We start from the raw sequence: 11,244 nt of genomic DNA on the forward strand, positions 1-11,244 counted from the left end.
AGGAGGCCTACAACAATCATCTGTCTTGCACTGGTAATGTAAAGATTTAAGGGGTTTCGTGAACCTTTACTTAAAGCATAGTGGTGGGTGTCACACAAGCTGGTGAGAAAGTGAATTGTGAGGACCTAGAACTTTCAGCTCCCTATGAGTTCTCTCTCAGACCTGTGTGTGTGTAATTCCATGTTAAAGCTTATTTGTCAGCAAGCAACACAAGGAGGAAAAGAGGAAGAAATGGTCGCCTAGGAATCAAAATAAATTAAGGAAAAAACTTAAAAAACAGGAGGAGGAAAAACATACTCAGCAGAAAATACAAAATAACATAGAACTAATTTTTACACTTTCTTCTTCGCACCCTTCCTTAGGGTTTCCGCTCTGCCCACGCCTCTGGTGGTCACTGAGACATTTCTTTTCTGATAAAGAGGAAGGAAAAACCAGCAGCCGTTGTCCCGGATGCTCGGTGACAGAGTGAGCCCAGGCAGGGAAGTGTTCCTGATTTCCCCCAGCTCGGGAAAAGCAGGTCAGCCTGGTTGGAGAGGGAGCAGCCCTGAAGGAAGGATGGGAATGATGCTGCAAGCAGCCATGCTCCTGAGTTCCCTTCTCCACTGCAGCGGTGAGTCTGGGCTGGGCACAGGCCCTGCCCTGGGTGTGCTTGGCAGGGGTGGCTCTGTTTTGGGAAGAGCTTCGATTCAGTCCTCAGAGTGAGAGAAATGTCTGGGACAAAGGCAATGGTCTGCTTTTTTACAAGAAAAAGAGTTTTAGGTTTCTTTACCCAGTGGTTTAAGTTTCTCATGTTTGGCTTAGGCTGAGAGAATGGTGTGTTTCAGAAATACAAATAGGCAGTGGAGGAGGCAAGTCTTTGCTGTTCCTCAGAAGCCCCAAGGGTGATGTTGGGGGCAGCCACTGGCTGAGACCAGGGAGCTGCAACTTGAACTTTAGACCAACTCCTTCCCTCAAGCCTAAATTATCCAATAACTCTGACCCTGTGCTCTGCTCAGTGCTGGTGGTGGCAGGGGAGCCCCAAGCAGAGCAGAAGAGCCAGGCTGCACTCACGGCAGGAGTCAGTGCCTCGGCCATCAGCCACCTCCCATCCTCATGCCACGCTGATTTTTGGCCAACCCTCATGCTCCCCGCTGCCTGCTTGTGTTTCTCATCTGCTGGGCTCTCTTTGCCAATGCTCCCCCCATGACTTCACCACCTGGGAGCTGCCTTCACCCTGGCTGCTCTGTGGCTAAAGTTTCATCTTCCTTTCTTCCTGCAGCTTTCCCGGACCTGAGTGGCCCCAGTGAGATCAAAGGGGTCTGGAAGGACTCTATCACTCTGCCTTGTGCCTATGTGCCTGTGGAGGACCTCGTGCAGCAAACCCTCACCTGGACTGTGGTGCGTGACGTGGGTTCAGGTGCTATCATTCGGAGAGATGACTCTGGGGACCACGTTCTCCTGTCTGAGTACAGGGACAGAGTCAGCATCCCAAAGGACGCCCCAGGAAATGTGTCTCTCCTCATCCTGAGCCTGGAGATCTCTGACAGAGGAACCTACACTTGCCAGGTCACCTGGAGAGACAGCAAAAACAGCCTGATAGCAAAGGAGATCACCACCACTTTGGAGGTTGTTAAAGGTAAAACTGAGAAAAGGAGGCTGTTCAGGAGGGAAAGGCTTGGCTCAGGAAGGCTTTTGGGAATTAGACAGAGCAGGTAGGCAGTGACTGTGTGTTTGCATGCAGAAGCATTTTGCTGATCGGTGTCAGCCTCGAGCAAGAAACAGCAAATAGGTCAGAGAGAAATTCTTCTGAAGGAACAGCACCTTGCAGCTCGGAGAGGACCTGTGGCTCCTCAAGGACCAGTTCAGCCCTGGCTCTATCTGCAGCCAATGGCTCAGTGTTTCCCAGCGGCATGCAGCAGTGGGGAAGTCCCAGGGATGCTGTATTGCTGTTCTTTGACTGAATTTCACCAGCATGTGCTTGCCCTCCCTCTGCCCAGCGCGGGGGGTTTATAGAGGCACAGCGACTGCAGGACACCTGTGCGGCTCAGCTGAGCTCACCCTGCGCAGGGAGCGATGCTAAAGCCGAGCTGATTCCTCCCGGGAAGGCACTGCCAGCAAGAGCTGCTGTGGCAGGGGGACCGTCCCCAGCTCAGCCTGTGACCTGTGCCCCTCTGCTTTGTGTTGCAGTGGCAGCCACCAAGCCCATCATCAGAGCCGCAGAGCCGGGGCTGACGCTGCCGGCTGGAGCCAGCACCAGCCTGAGCTGCGAGGCCGGCGGCTCCCCTCCCATCAGCTACCGCTGGTTCCGGAGCGGCCCGGCGGGCACAGCCGAGCTCCTGAGCAGCGGGGCCGAGCTGGCCTGGCCCAGCCTGCGGGCCTCGGACAGCGGCACGTACTTCTGCGAGGCGCACAACAGGGCTGGGGCCGGCGCCGTGCAGCGCAGCGATGCCGTGCGCCTGACGGTGACAGGTGAGTGCCACGGCGCGGCTGGCAGCGCAGATCCGGCTGCGGGGCAAAGGAACAGCATCCTCCTGCCCTGCCCGGAGACAAGGAAACGACAAACGCCTTCAGCACTGTGACACAGCCCTCCCCGCTGGCTCCAGCCTGTGTCCTTCTGCGTTTCCCGTCTTCAGTTTCCTCCTCTTTGAGGAACTGCTCTTTTCGGATGTAAAAGAGGGTTCCTGCTTCAAACATTCATTTATTTATTCCTCTGTGGGTTTTTTGAAGTTCTCCCTGGCCCTGCACTGCTGCCCACTGCAATTCAGCAAGTTTAGACAAGGAGTCGGGGCTGTATTTTGAGAAGCAGGAACAAGTGAGTGCTAATTCAGTGGCAGGACAAACCAAGCTGGCCTTTGCTCCCCACCACCAGCTGCGTGTCTCAGGGAGACACGCTGCACTTCATTCCAGGCTCTGACCCCTCCAGGCTCTGCAGGACAGTGTGTGACACCTTGGACTCGGTGGCCTCAGAGGCCTTTTTCAATCTAAACAATTCCATGATGGGTGCCTGGTGGCAAACCTGCCGCTCCCCTTGGCTGGTGACTGGATCAGCACAGCTGTGAAGCCCCTGATGGCAGAGCCAAGCACAGGCACCTCACAGGGGCTGGGAAAGAGGCAGAGCCTGCTGAGCTCCAGGCACGGAGCTCTGGCTGAAGCCCTGTGGTGCTTGTCCCAGCAGCCCCACCTTGGCGGGAGCAGCACGGGAACAGGGCTCAGTGCTGCAGGGGCTGCCTAACGCTGCTGGCACAGCATCCCCCTGCTGCTGCTGTCAGCTGCGAGGGAGCTGCTTCCTCCTGCTCCCACCTGTGGGGAATGCTGTACCACAGCAGCATCACCATGCTGGTCAAACCCCTGTGTAAGCCTCTCCCTCCCCCTCACCTTGCAGATGTGCCTGCAACAACAGTGGCCTGGCAGAGGAATGTGGGAACCACGGGGGGACAACTCTCAACCACCAGTCAGGGTGAGAGCGGTGGCAGCTGATGGCATGGATGGGGTGTTGGGGCAGTGTGTCACCCGAGCTTGGAAGTGGTTTTATTGCTGGGGAACAGAGTCTTGGCACTGCTGAACTTCAGTCCATATGCCTCAGTTTTTAGCTCAGATGTTTCCGAATGTCGATCTTCCCACAGTTTCCAACCCACGGAGGGCTAATGTTATCTTTGTAGGAGAGACTGTTTGTGCCTTAGGACTGCTGAAAATGCCTTTTCCTTGCTTGCAGATCATATGGGATGGGATGTTCTGAGTTTGGTTCTTTTCTGAAGGACTTTTTTGCTTGTTATCTGATCCTGAATGGAAGCCGCTGAGAGGAGGCAGATCTGGGGTCCCCAGTGGGGCTGCACACAAGGGCTGCAAAAGTTTCCTCGGACCCAACTGACAACATGTACTTGACCAGGGACAGCGGTTTTAGGGAGGGCTTGTGGTCTCCCATTTGTTTTTGTGGCATGGGGGAATTTTTGCCTGGACTAGAGCAGGTCTGCTTGTGGAAACTTTCTATGGCTGGATTATGTTTCCTTTGGACTTATGGTGCCCCAGTAACCACGGGGGGGATTGTGGAAGCTGGTGTCAGTCACCAGAAGCTGAGGGAAGACGTTGACAGGTGTTGATTGTTCTTGCAGAAAAACCTCAAACAGAGCTGGTGTCTGGAGGTACCTCAGGAATCTCCTGGACTCCATGGGGCCCCACCACTACTGCAGGTGTGTGTGTACAGGTACCTGTGTGTGCACACAGGTACCTGGTGTGTGTAGATGCAGTTTGGTTATACATAAATATGTATATATACTATATATAGTATCCATCCCATAACCATATGGTACTACAGGTACTCTCTCTATAGTATAGTGTATACATAGTGCTCATTTCTGCAGTTTGCCTGTTTTCACTGCCTTGTAAAGGGGCTGGAGGCACTCTCTTCTGATCCTACAGTTCGAATCCCAGATCTCCTGGTGCTCAAATGAGGGCTGGAAATGCACTGTCAGACTTTACCTCACGTTTGTTTTCCAGATCTGCCCATACCAGCAACGACTTCTGAGAGTGGTGTGAGATATCCAGGGAAGAATGAAACAATTCATGGTAAGTAAGAGCAAAACCAAGCTGAGAAGAAGATTAAGGACCCAAAGCAGATGCTCTGTAGTCAAAATTAGTATTCTGTCTTTTTAGCTGCAAATTGCATTAACAGCTGTTCTCAAAGGACCCAGGTAATTCATGGTGACTCTTTAAAAGGCTCTGGATGTTTTTATGGAAGAATGAAGAAAAAAAGTTGGCAAATGGGCACACAGAGTTGTTGCTGTGTTCCTGAGCAGTTGGTCCATTTTTTATCTTGGACTGTCAAAGCTGAAACAGCAGAAAAGCCTCAATGTGTGCCTCGAGCAGATCTACACATCCTCCAGCCTTGCAACATTGTGACAGGTTTCGACTTTCCAAACAGAACTGAGCAGCATCCTTGAATGGCGAGCTTTATTTCATGATGTGCAGTGCAGTTATCCTGCCCAGCTCACACCCCTTGTCACCTCAGCATGGGATGGACACTGTCTGTACAGCTGGGGTCCCTTGGTGAGGTGTACACAGTGCTGGGTCACACAACATCCACTCGGAGCCACAGGACCAAGGCTCTGTGGGGACACAGCCCCACGTGCTCAGGCAGGGCTGGCTGTTGCTGGCCCTAGGGACATGGTAAATGTCATGTCCTGCTGCTGCTGTCACCCAGGAGGGTTCCCCTGTCTGAACATCCTCTGTTGTATTGCTTTAGATTTCCAGAGGCCTGGCTTGTCCCTGTACCTGGTCATCCTGATTGCTGTGGGGTGTGGTACTGTGGTTTTCCTTGTCATCTCTCTTATCACTTGCATTAGAAAGCCCAAAGACGGTGAGTAGAATGTTCTGGAAAGCCTGAATGTTTTACACATGCCCGGCATGGCTTTACCTTTGATGGGTTTTGGGGCCTGGAGCAGAGCTTGCACCACCAGCTGCAGCTCTGGCACCTGCATCATGCAGGCAGTAGATGACACAGATGGTGGGAGACCCAAAGAGGCAGAGAAGTCCTTGCAACCAGGAGGGTCTTCCAAGCACCAGCCGTGGGGCTGGGGCAGCAGTGGCCCTGGTGCTCCTGAGCTGCACCCTCCATCCCTGCACTGGCTCTGGGGCAGCTCAGTCCCTGCCCTGCAGCCCATCCCAAGGTGTGTGACTTGCTCTGCTACAGAGCCTTGGGAGGGTTGTTTCCCACTGCTCCTCACAGACTTCCCAGGGCTCAGACTCGCCTGCCTGGCCAGGCTCATGGCTCCAAATCTTTCAAGTCTCTGGCAGAGGGTTCATCCTATTCTGCTTCTGGGAAATGCCTTTGGCAGCAGGGGCTGCTCAGTAGTTCCTGTAGTTGGCACCCAGAGGGAAGAGGTCACTGTCAATTCTCCCTATTCCACATGAATTTGTTTCCTCTCTGGTCTTTGGTCACAGGAACCATTCACTGAATGCTCTGTCCCTCCTGCACTGCCACCAGAAATCCCCTTGACCAAATGTTCCTTGGAGCTCTCTCCTCACCAGCTAAGCAGAGAGCACGCAGATGTGCTTTGGGGTTTGGGATCCCACAGACTTCATTTTCTCCTTTGTTTTGATAATGATCTTCCTATGACTCCATGCTACCAATTAATAATAAAATTGTAAAATTGTCAGGTATTTCTTTTGCCATTTTTCTTATTTTCTTTTTTTTTTTTAAGGAATCAAGAATAGCCACTTTCAAAACTGTTCTTTATTGACTTCTAATGAAACTGGGGAAACTGTGGACTTCTAGTTTCTAACCTCAGCTTTATCTTTGACATTAGGTCAAAATAACCCAGTAGTGTGATAGCTGGGTTGTTTTTGTTTTCTTGGACTGAATCCTGGGAAACTGAGTCATCACCAACCTGACACAATATCCAAGGCTGTTATTTTTGTTGTCTTCAGAGGTCATTTTCTTAAACCAAGAAGTTAAACAAAGAATTTTTTTTTTAAGGAATGTAAATGCAAATTATTGACACAAATTCTGATTTTTCTTTTCCAGCTCAAGTCTATGATGTAAAATTGTGAGTATAACCCTTTATCTGGCACATTGATGAGCCCTGGGGGGATGTATCAGAGCAGAAACAAAAAGCCCTGCTGTTAGCTGTCATAATGAAAACCCCTTTAAGCAGTCTGGGTGAAGAAGTTCACAGGTAGCTCAACAGCACGTTGTAGGACGGCTTGTGGGCTTTCCACAGCAACACAGAATGTGGGAGGAAAGATCTTTTCATGGCAGAATTGTAGAAGTGAGCAAGAGCTGCTTATTGACTGCTAAGCCCAGGGAGGGCTACTGAAGATGATTGCCAAGGCTAAATTCTGTGTTTTTCCAAGGCTAAATTCCCAGTGTTTTTTCAAATGCAAAAGAAAGGAACTCCCCTTCTAGAGACACTGGTTATACTCTGATTTATCCTGAAAACATTCCTGGCTGAATTTGCTGCTTCTAACCATAGCTAGGAAGGAAGTTAGAGCTATTTCTAAACTCAGGTTTCACATCCTGATCTACTTGTAACCTGTGGAAGTTTTACTGAAAAGCCTGATAATCTGGGCAGAACATACAAGGAGAACCTCTTCTCTAGGTATAAAGTGCTGCTGACTTGAGTATTACAGTGGGATGTGCCAGCATCCCAGTGCCAGGCTTCCCCAGCAGTGGGAAAGGCAGCAGTATAGTTAGCATTTGAACCCTGAGCAGTGGAACAAATGCTGTGATGACATTTCTCCTCAGAGGATCTATCTTCATTTAAAAAATATTAGATATCATAAGCCAGACAGTGGATGTGGGCTGTTTTCAGTTCTCAATTTATACTTCCTCCAATATTTTTTATAAATATTTATTTCTCTTCAGCAATTATGTGATTGTGCAAGAAATGGTGGTAATCTTTCATTGCTTGCATGCCCTTTGCTGCCTCTCCCTGGAAACTTTCTCAGGGTTGGAAGTGATGCTGCCACAATGCCCAAGGTTTTTCTGCCACCAGAAAGCAAAGGACAAAATTCTCTCCTTCAGAATATTGCCATAGTCCAGTGGCCCAAGTTTACATGGGTTTGAGTCAGACCATAGTACTGTCAAAATCCTGATGGCTGGAGATGCTTTGTTTACTCTGGTTGCTATTCTTTTTGCATTTTGATTTCAGCCACAACTTGAGAGCAGCAGCTTCTTCAAGCACAGGTCACTATGAGGAACCCATCTCTACCACTGAAAACAACTACGTGATGGAGTTCAGGGAAAACAAAGTCTCTGAAGAAGCAAATAAGAATGTGTCTGGCTGTGTTGCAAACCCCCAGGAATCTGAGTATGAAGTAGGGGATGCTTCCTGAGACCCAACAGTGCTCTGCAGATACCACTCCTGAGGAGCACCTTCACCCAGACAAAATACATATTTATTTTCCCTTTTGCCCCTGACAAATAGGTTGGACAAGCAGTGGTTGCTGTCCCTTCACAGTCCCTGCAGTGAAAATGCAGGAACTTCAGTTACAGACTGCTGAATAGAATTTCTGATTTTGTTTTCCTTGATTCCATTTCACCAGCTCTATCCAAGAAAGCCCTTTGAATGCTGCAGCAGGCAGGTCCCAGGCTAGGAGCACTGTCCTGAACTTACTGCTTTATCTGGCCAAAAGGACCAGTGTTTCCAGCCTTTGTGTGGTGGGAGGAGAGGCAGCACTGAGGGCTGCTCAGTATCCCTCTCCCTGTGGGTGAGCAGGGCAGGATGTGGCTGGCTTGGGAATCGATGGCTCTTCTCCTCCCGGCCTGATGCTGCACAGATTTAACATGAGAGAGATTTTATAGAAACACGGGAAGGCAGATTAAAGCCAAGAGAAACTCAGGAACCTGCCACACCAGGAGAAGCAGTGCAGGATGTAGGAATGTCCCCTGCTGCTCTTGTGCTGCCCTTGATCCCCCTCCACAGCGCTGCAGCGAGGTCTAGGCACACTGGCACAGCTCTGGCAGCTTCTCATACTGCAACCAGGCACATTCTTTCTGAGCTCGTGTTCTCTGTTCTCTCTTTAAATGCATGATGGATATTTGAAAGAAATGAGATACTTTTCCATAAGTTTGGGGTAGGATTGCTTACACATGCCTCACATATTTCGCTGTGTGCATTTCTGCACAACTGGCTCATTTTGGAATGCCAGCAAGCCACTCACAGCCCCTCACTAGATACTCAAGAAGTGCTTTCCTCCCAGCTTAAAAGGCCTGAAGGGTAATCTATGAATAATTTCTACTGCCTGAGTAAATCTATTATGCAGAGTTATGGAAGAACCTTTTTATAACAAACAGGGCAATTCTGTGTCTCATTAAAGGCCATGCAGAGAGATGTAAAAGAGAGGGAGTGACCTGAGGGGTGAGCAAGACATTGGTAACACAGGCACAGGATTAATGTGCCCCCAGCTGTGCTGCTCACACTCAGGACAGCTCTGCATCTGCAAGCCTCTCAGCATCAGTTCAAAACTCACCAGCATTCAAAGGGAGTGTGAGGTGCTAATGGAAAGGTATTCCAGTCAAAACCAGGACTGTGGTACTGTGAAGCCCATGGAGTGTCACTGCCTTACGTATGCATGTTGGCCTCATCTTGGGTTTAGCAGAGCAAGAAAAGTTACTGAGAAAGATTGTAAAGAATAATAATTGGCACAAAACCACATCTGTGCAAACAGTCTCTTGGAAAAGAGAGAAGAAGAAACAAATGAGCAAAGTGTGCCTGTGGGGGTCAGGGCTGAGAAGGTGAAGGGGCTATGGCTTGTTTACAGCTTCTCTGAAAAGGATGCAGATATTAGTGATAATTACCTGGTAGCACTTTCAAAGGGCAAGGAAAAGTACTTCTTTGTATGCAACACAGAAATAAATGTGGAACACAGTGCTGCTCACCCAGGGCTGAGAGCCAGAGGTCTAATGGGAAATTGGAGGAATTAATGATTTATAAGTTTGTCAGAAGGCACAAACTACCAGGCACACTTTCCAGGCACTTATCAGGGACCTTATACTTCTCCTGTGCTACAAGTTTTATTACTTGTTGTTAAGAATGTACTTAAAAATCAAGGGCTGGGGCATCTTGAAGTCTGTATGAAAAGGGAATACCTGGCAGTTACTTGTGCTGTCATGGAGAAAACCGCCGACATCTACATGCAACTTATTGCAGATGTGGAGAAAATAGGTGTGAGTGTGTGTGCTGCATGTGTGAGGTCAGAGGAGTGGAGCACAGCCCATACATCTGAGCTCAGCCTGACTGCTGTGGCCACTGAAGGGGGAATATGGCCACCTGGATTGACCTGCAGGGCTCTTCATCTGAGGGGTCTGATGTGGCCAGAGCTCCAGCCAGAGGAGCAGCGAGCACTAAGGGAAGAGATGCAGAGACAAAGGGTGTCCCACTGAGGGACAGGGTACTCAGTCACACTGGGGTCTGAGCTCTCACTGCTGAAACCCCGTGGGTAATGGCTACAAGGAATCCCACAGCTTGCCCCAAAATCACTCAATTCCACCTGCACTGCAAAGCCACAGGCAATGCAGCCCTCCCAGTGTGGTTAAACAGCCACATTATCCTGGCTGGACAGCCAGCACCAGGAGCTGATGATATTAAATACAGCTGTTGGAAGGCAAGCTCATTAAACTGAAAATAAATCCATGAATTATGGTCTCCATGTGTTTTGTGTCTGCATGCGCTGTGGGACAGCTGGGCAAGGTCCAGGTCCTGACTTGGTCTGGGGAGTACCTGGGCAGAAGAGCAGCTGCTGTGCACCCTGTGCCATGGCAGAGCATGAGCTGAAGTCCCAGCAGATCATCCCAGAGCAGCAGATTTGTTTACCAAACCCAGAGCTCAGCCAGCCTCTGCAGAGCACTGGGAGGAGGAGCTGGGCAGCCTGAAAAAAGCCAGCATCAGATGGTGCTGAGACTCCAGAGAGCAGCAGCAGAGTGTGGTGACTGCAGGTAAAGGACATCTGCACTGCTCTGATGGCTGGGGTGTGCAGCCCACCTGCAGCACCAGGAAAGAAACGAGAACTCAGAGGACATCGCACACATGGGGCACTTTCTTGGAATCAGGAGCTGTTTACAAGGATTTGGCCAAGCTAATAGCAACCCAGAACTAATGTCATTGACCTGGGAATTCCTGGGAAGGGAAGTGAATTTTTCAGAGAGCACTTGTACATCATGTTTCTGTTACACAAGCTTTAAGGGGAAATGCTAATTTACACTAATTTCTGTTTCTTGAAGTGGAACAAGGTTATGTTTTGATGACTGACTGTATGATTATCTGATATGACAGAACTATGGTGTGAATGGCTTTGGGAGATCACACAATCAGTTTCTGAAGGACATCCAAAAAGTACTTAGTAAAATACCCTCTGTGAGTTAGCTATGGCTGGACCAAACAAGAAAGTCTCAAGCAAAAATTGCTTCTTTTTTGAGTGTACATGGTTGAAAAAGAGCACTTTAAGACCTTTCTTCTTTGTTTATCTACTTTTTGGTGATTTGCTTATAGTTGGGTACTGAATTTCATCTCCTTGAACATTAAGGATGTTATTTATCACCAGAAAAATGATAGCAAACTTCTCTGGCCACTGGCAAACTTTGTCAGAAGATGAATGTAAGATATAGGCTCAGCAGAGCTGGTGCCTATGAACAGGGTCTGAGTGACCATCTGTGCTCAGGTTTGGGGACATGGGGACTTTACTGTGTCACCTGTAGATAGCCCAAGATGCAGAAATGGCAGAACAAAGAGTGCCTGAGCTGTGGCACTTGAAAAAATGACACTTGAGACA

General features: G+C 49.4%; 1 protein-coding gene across 1 annotated transcript; it reads left to right on the plus strand.

The window, feature by feature from the left end:
- The first annotated feature begins 429 nt into the window (after window positions 1-429).
- Window positions 430-10,104, plus strand: LOC119695198 (V-set and immunoglobulin domain-containing protein 4-like). The gene is made up of 9 exons (XM_038123185.1): window positions 430-610; window positions 1,259-1,615; window positions 2,167-2,448; window positions 3,362-3,436; window positions 4,089-4,166; window positions 4,474-4,542; window positions 5,219-5,332; window positions 6,500-6,521; window positions 7,626-10,104. Exons 1-9 carry the CDS (start codon window positions 451-453, stop codon window positions 7,807-7,809), a joined length of 1,341 nt encoding a protein of 446 aa, XP_037979113.1. The 5' UTR covers window positions 430-450; the 3' UTR covers window positions 7,810-10,104.
- The last annotated feature ends 1,140 nt before the right edge of the window (window positions 10,105-11,244 follow it).

This window comes from Motacilla alba, chromosome 4A (genome assembly GCF_015832195.1).
Source record: "Motacilla alba alba isolate MOTALB_02 chromosome 4A, Motacilla_alba_V1.0_pri, whole genome shotgun sequence".
Classification (NCBI taxonomy): Eukaryota; Metazoa; Chordata; class Aves; order Passeriformes; family Motacillidae; genus Motacilla; species Motacilla alba.

What these genes read in the sequence shown, in the direction of transcription:
- LOC119695198 (XM_038123185.1), top strand. Translation starts at nt 451, where the DNA reads ATGCTCGGTGACAGAGTGAGCCCAGGCAGGGAAGTGTTCCTGATTTCC. An exon ending in TTCCCTTCTCCACTGCAGCG is followed by an intron (nt 611 to 1,258) that starts GTGAGTCTGGGC and finishes TTCTTCCTGCAG; the next exon opens with CTTTCCCGGACCTGAGTGGC. An exon ending in GGGCCCCACCACTACTGCAG is followed by an intron (nt 4,167 to 4,473) that starts GTGTGTGTGTAC and finishes TTTGTTTTCCAG; the next exon opens with ATCTGCCCATACCAGCAACG.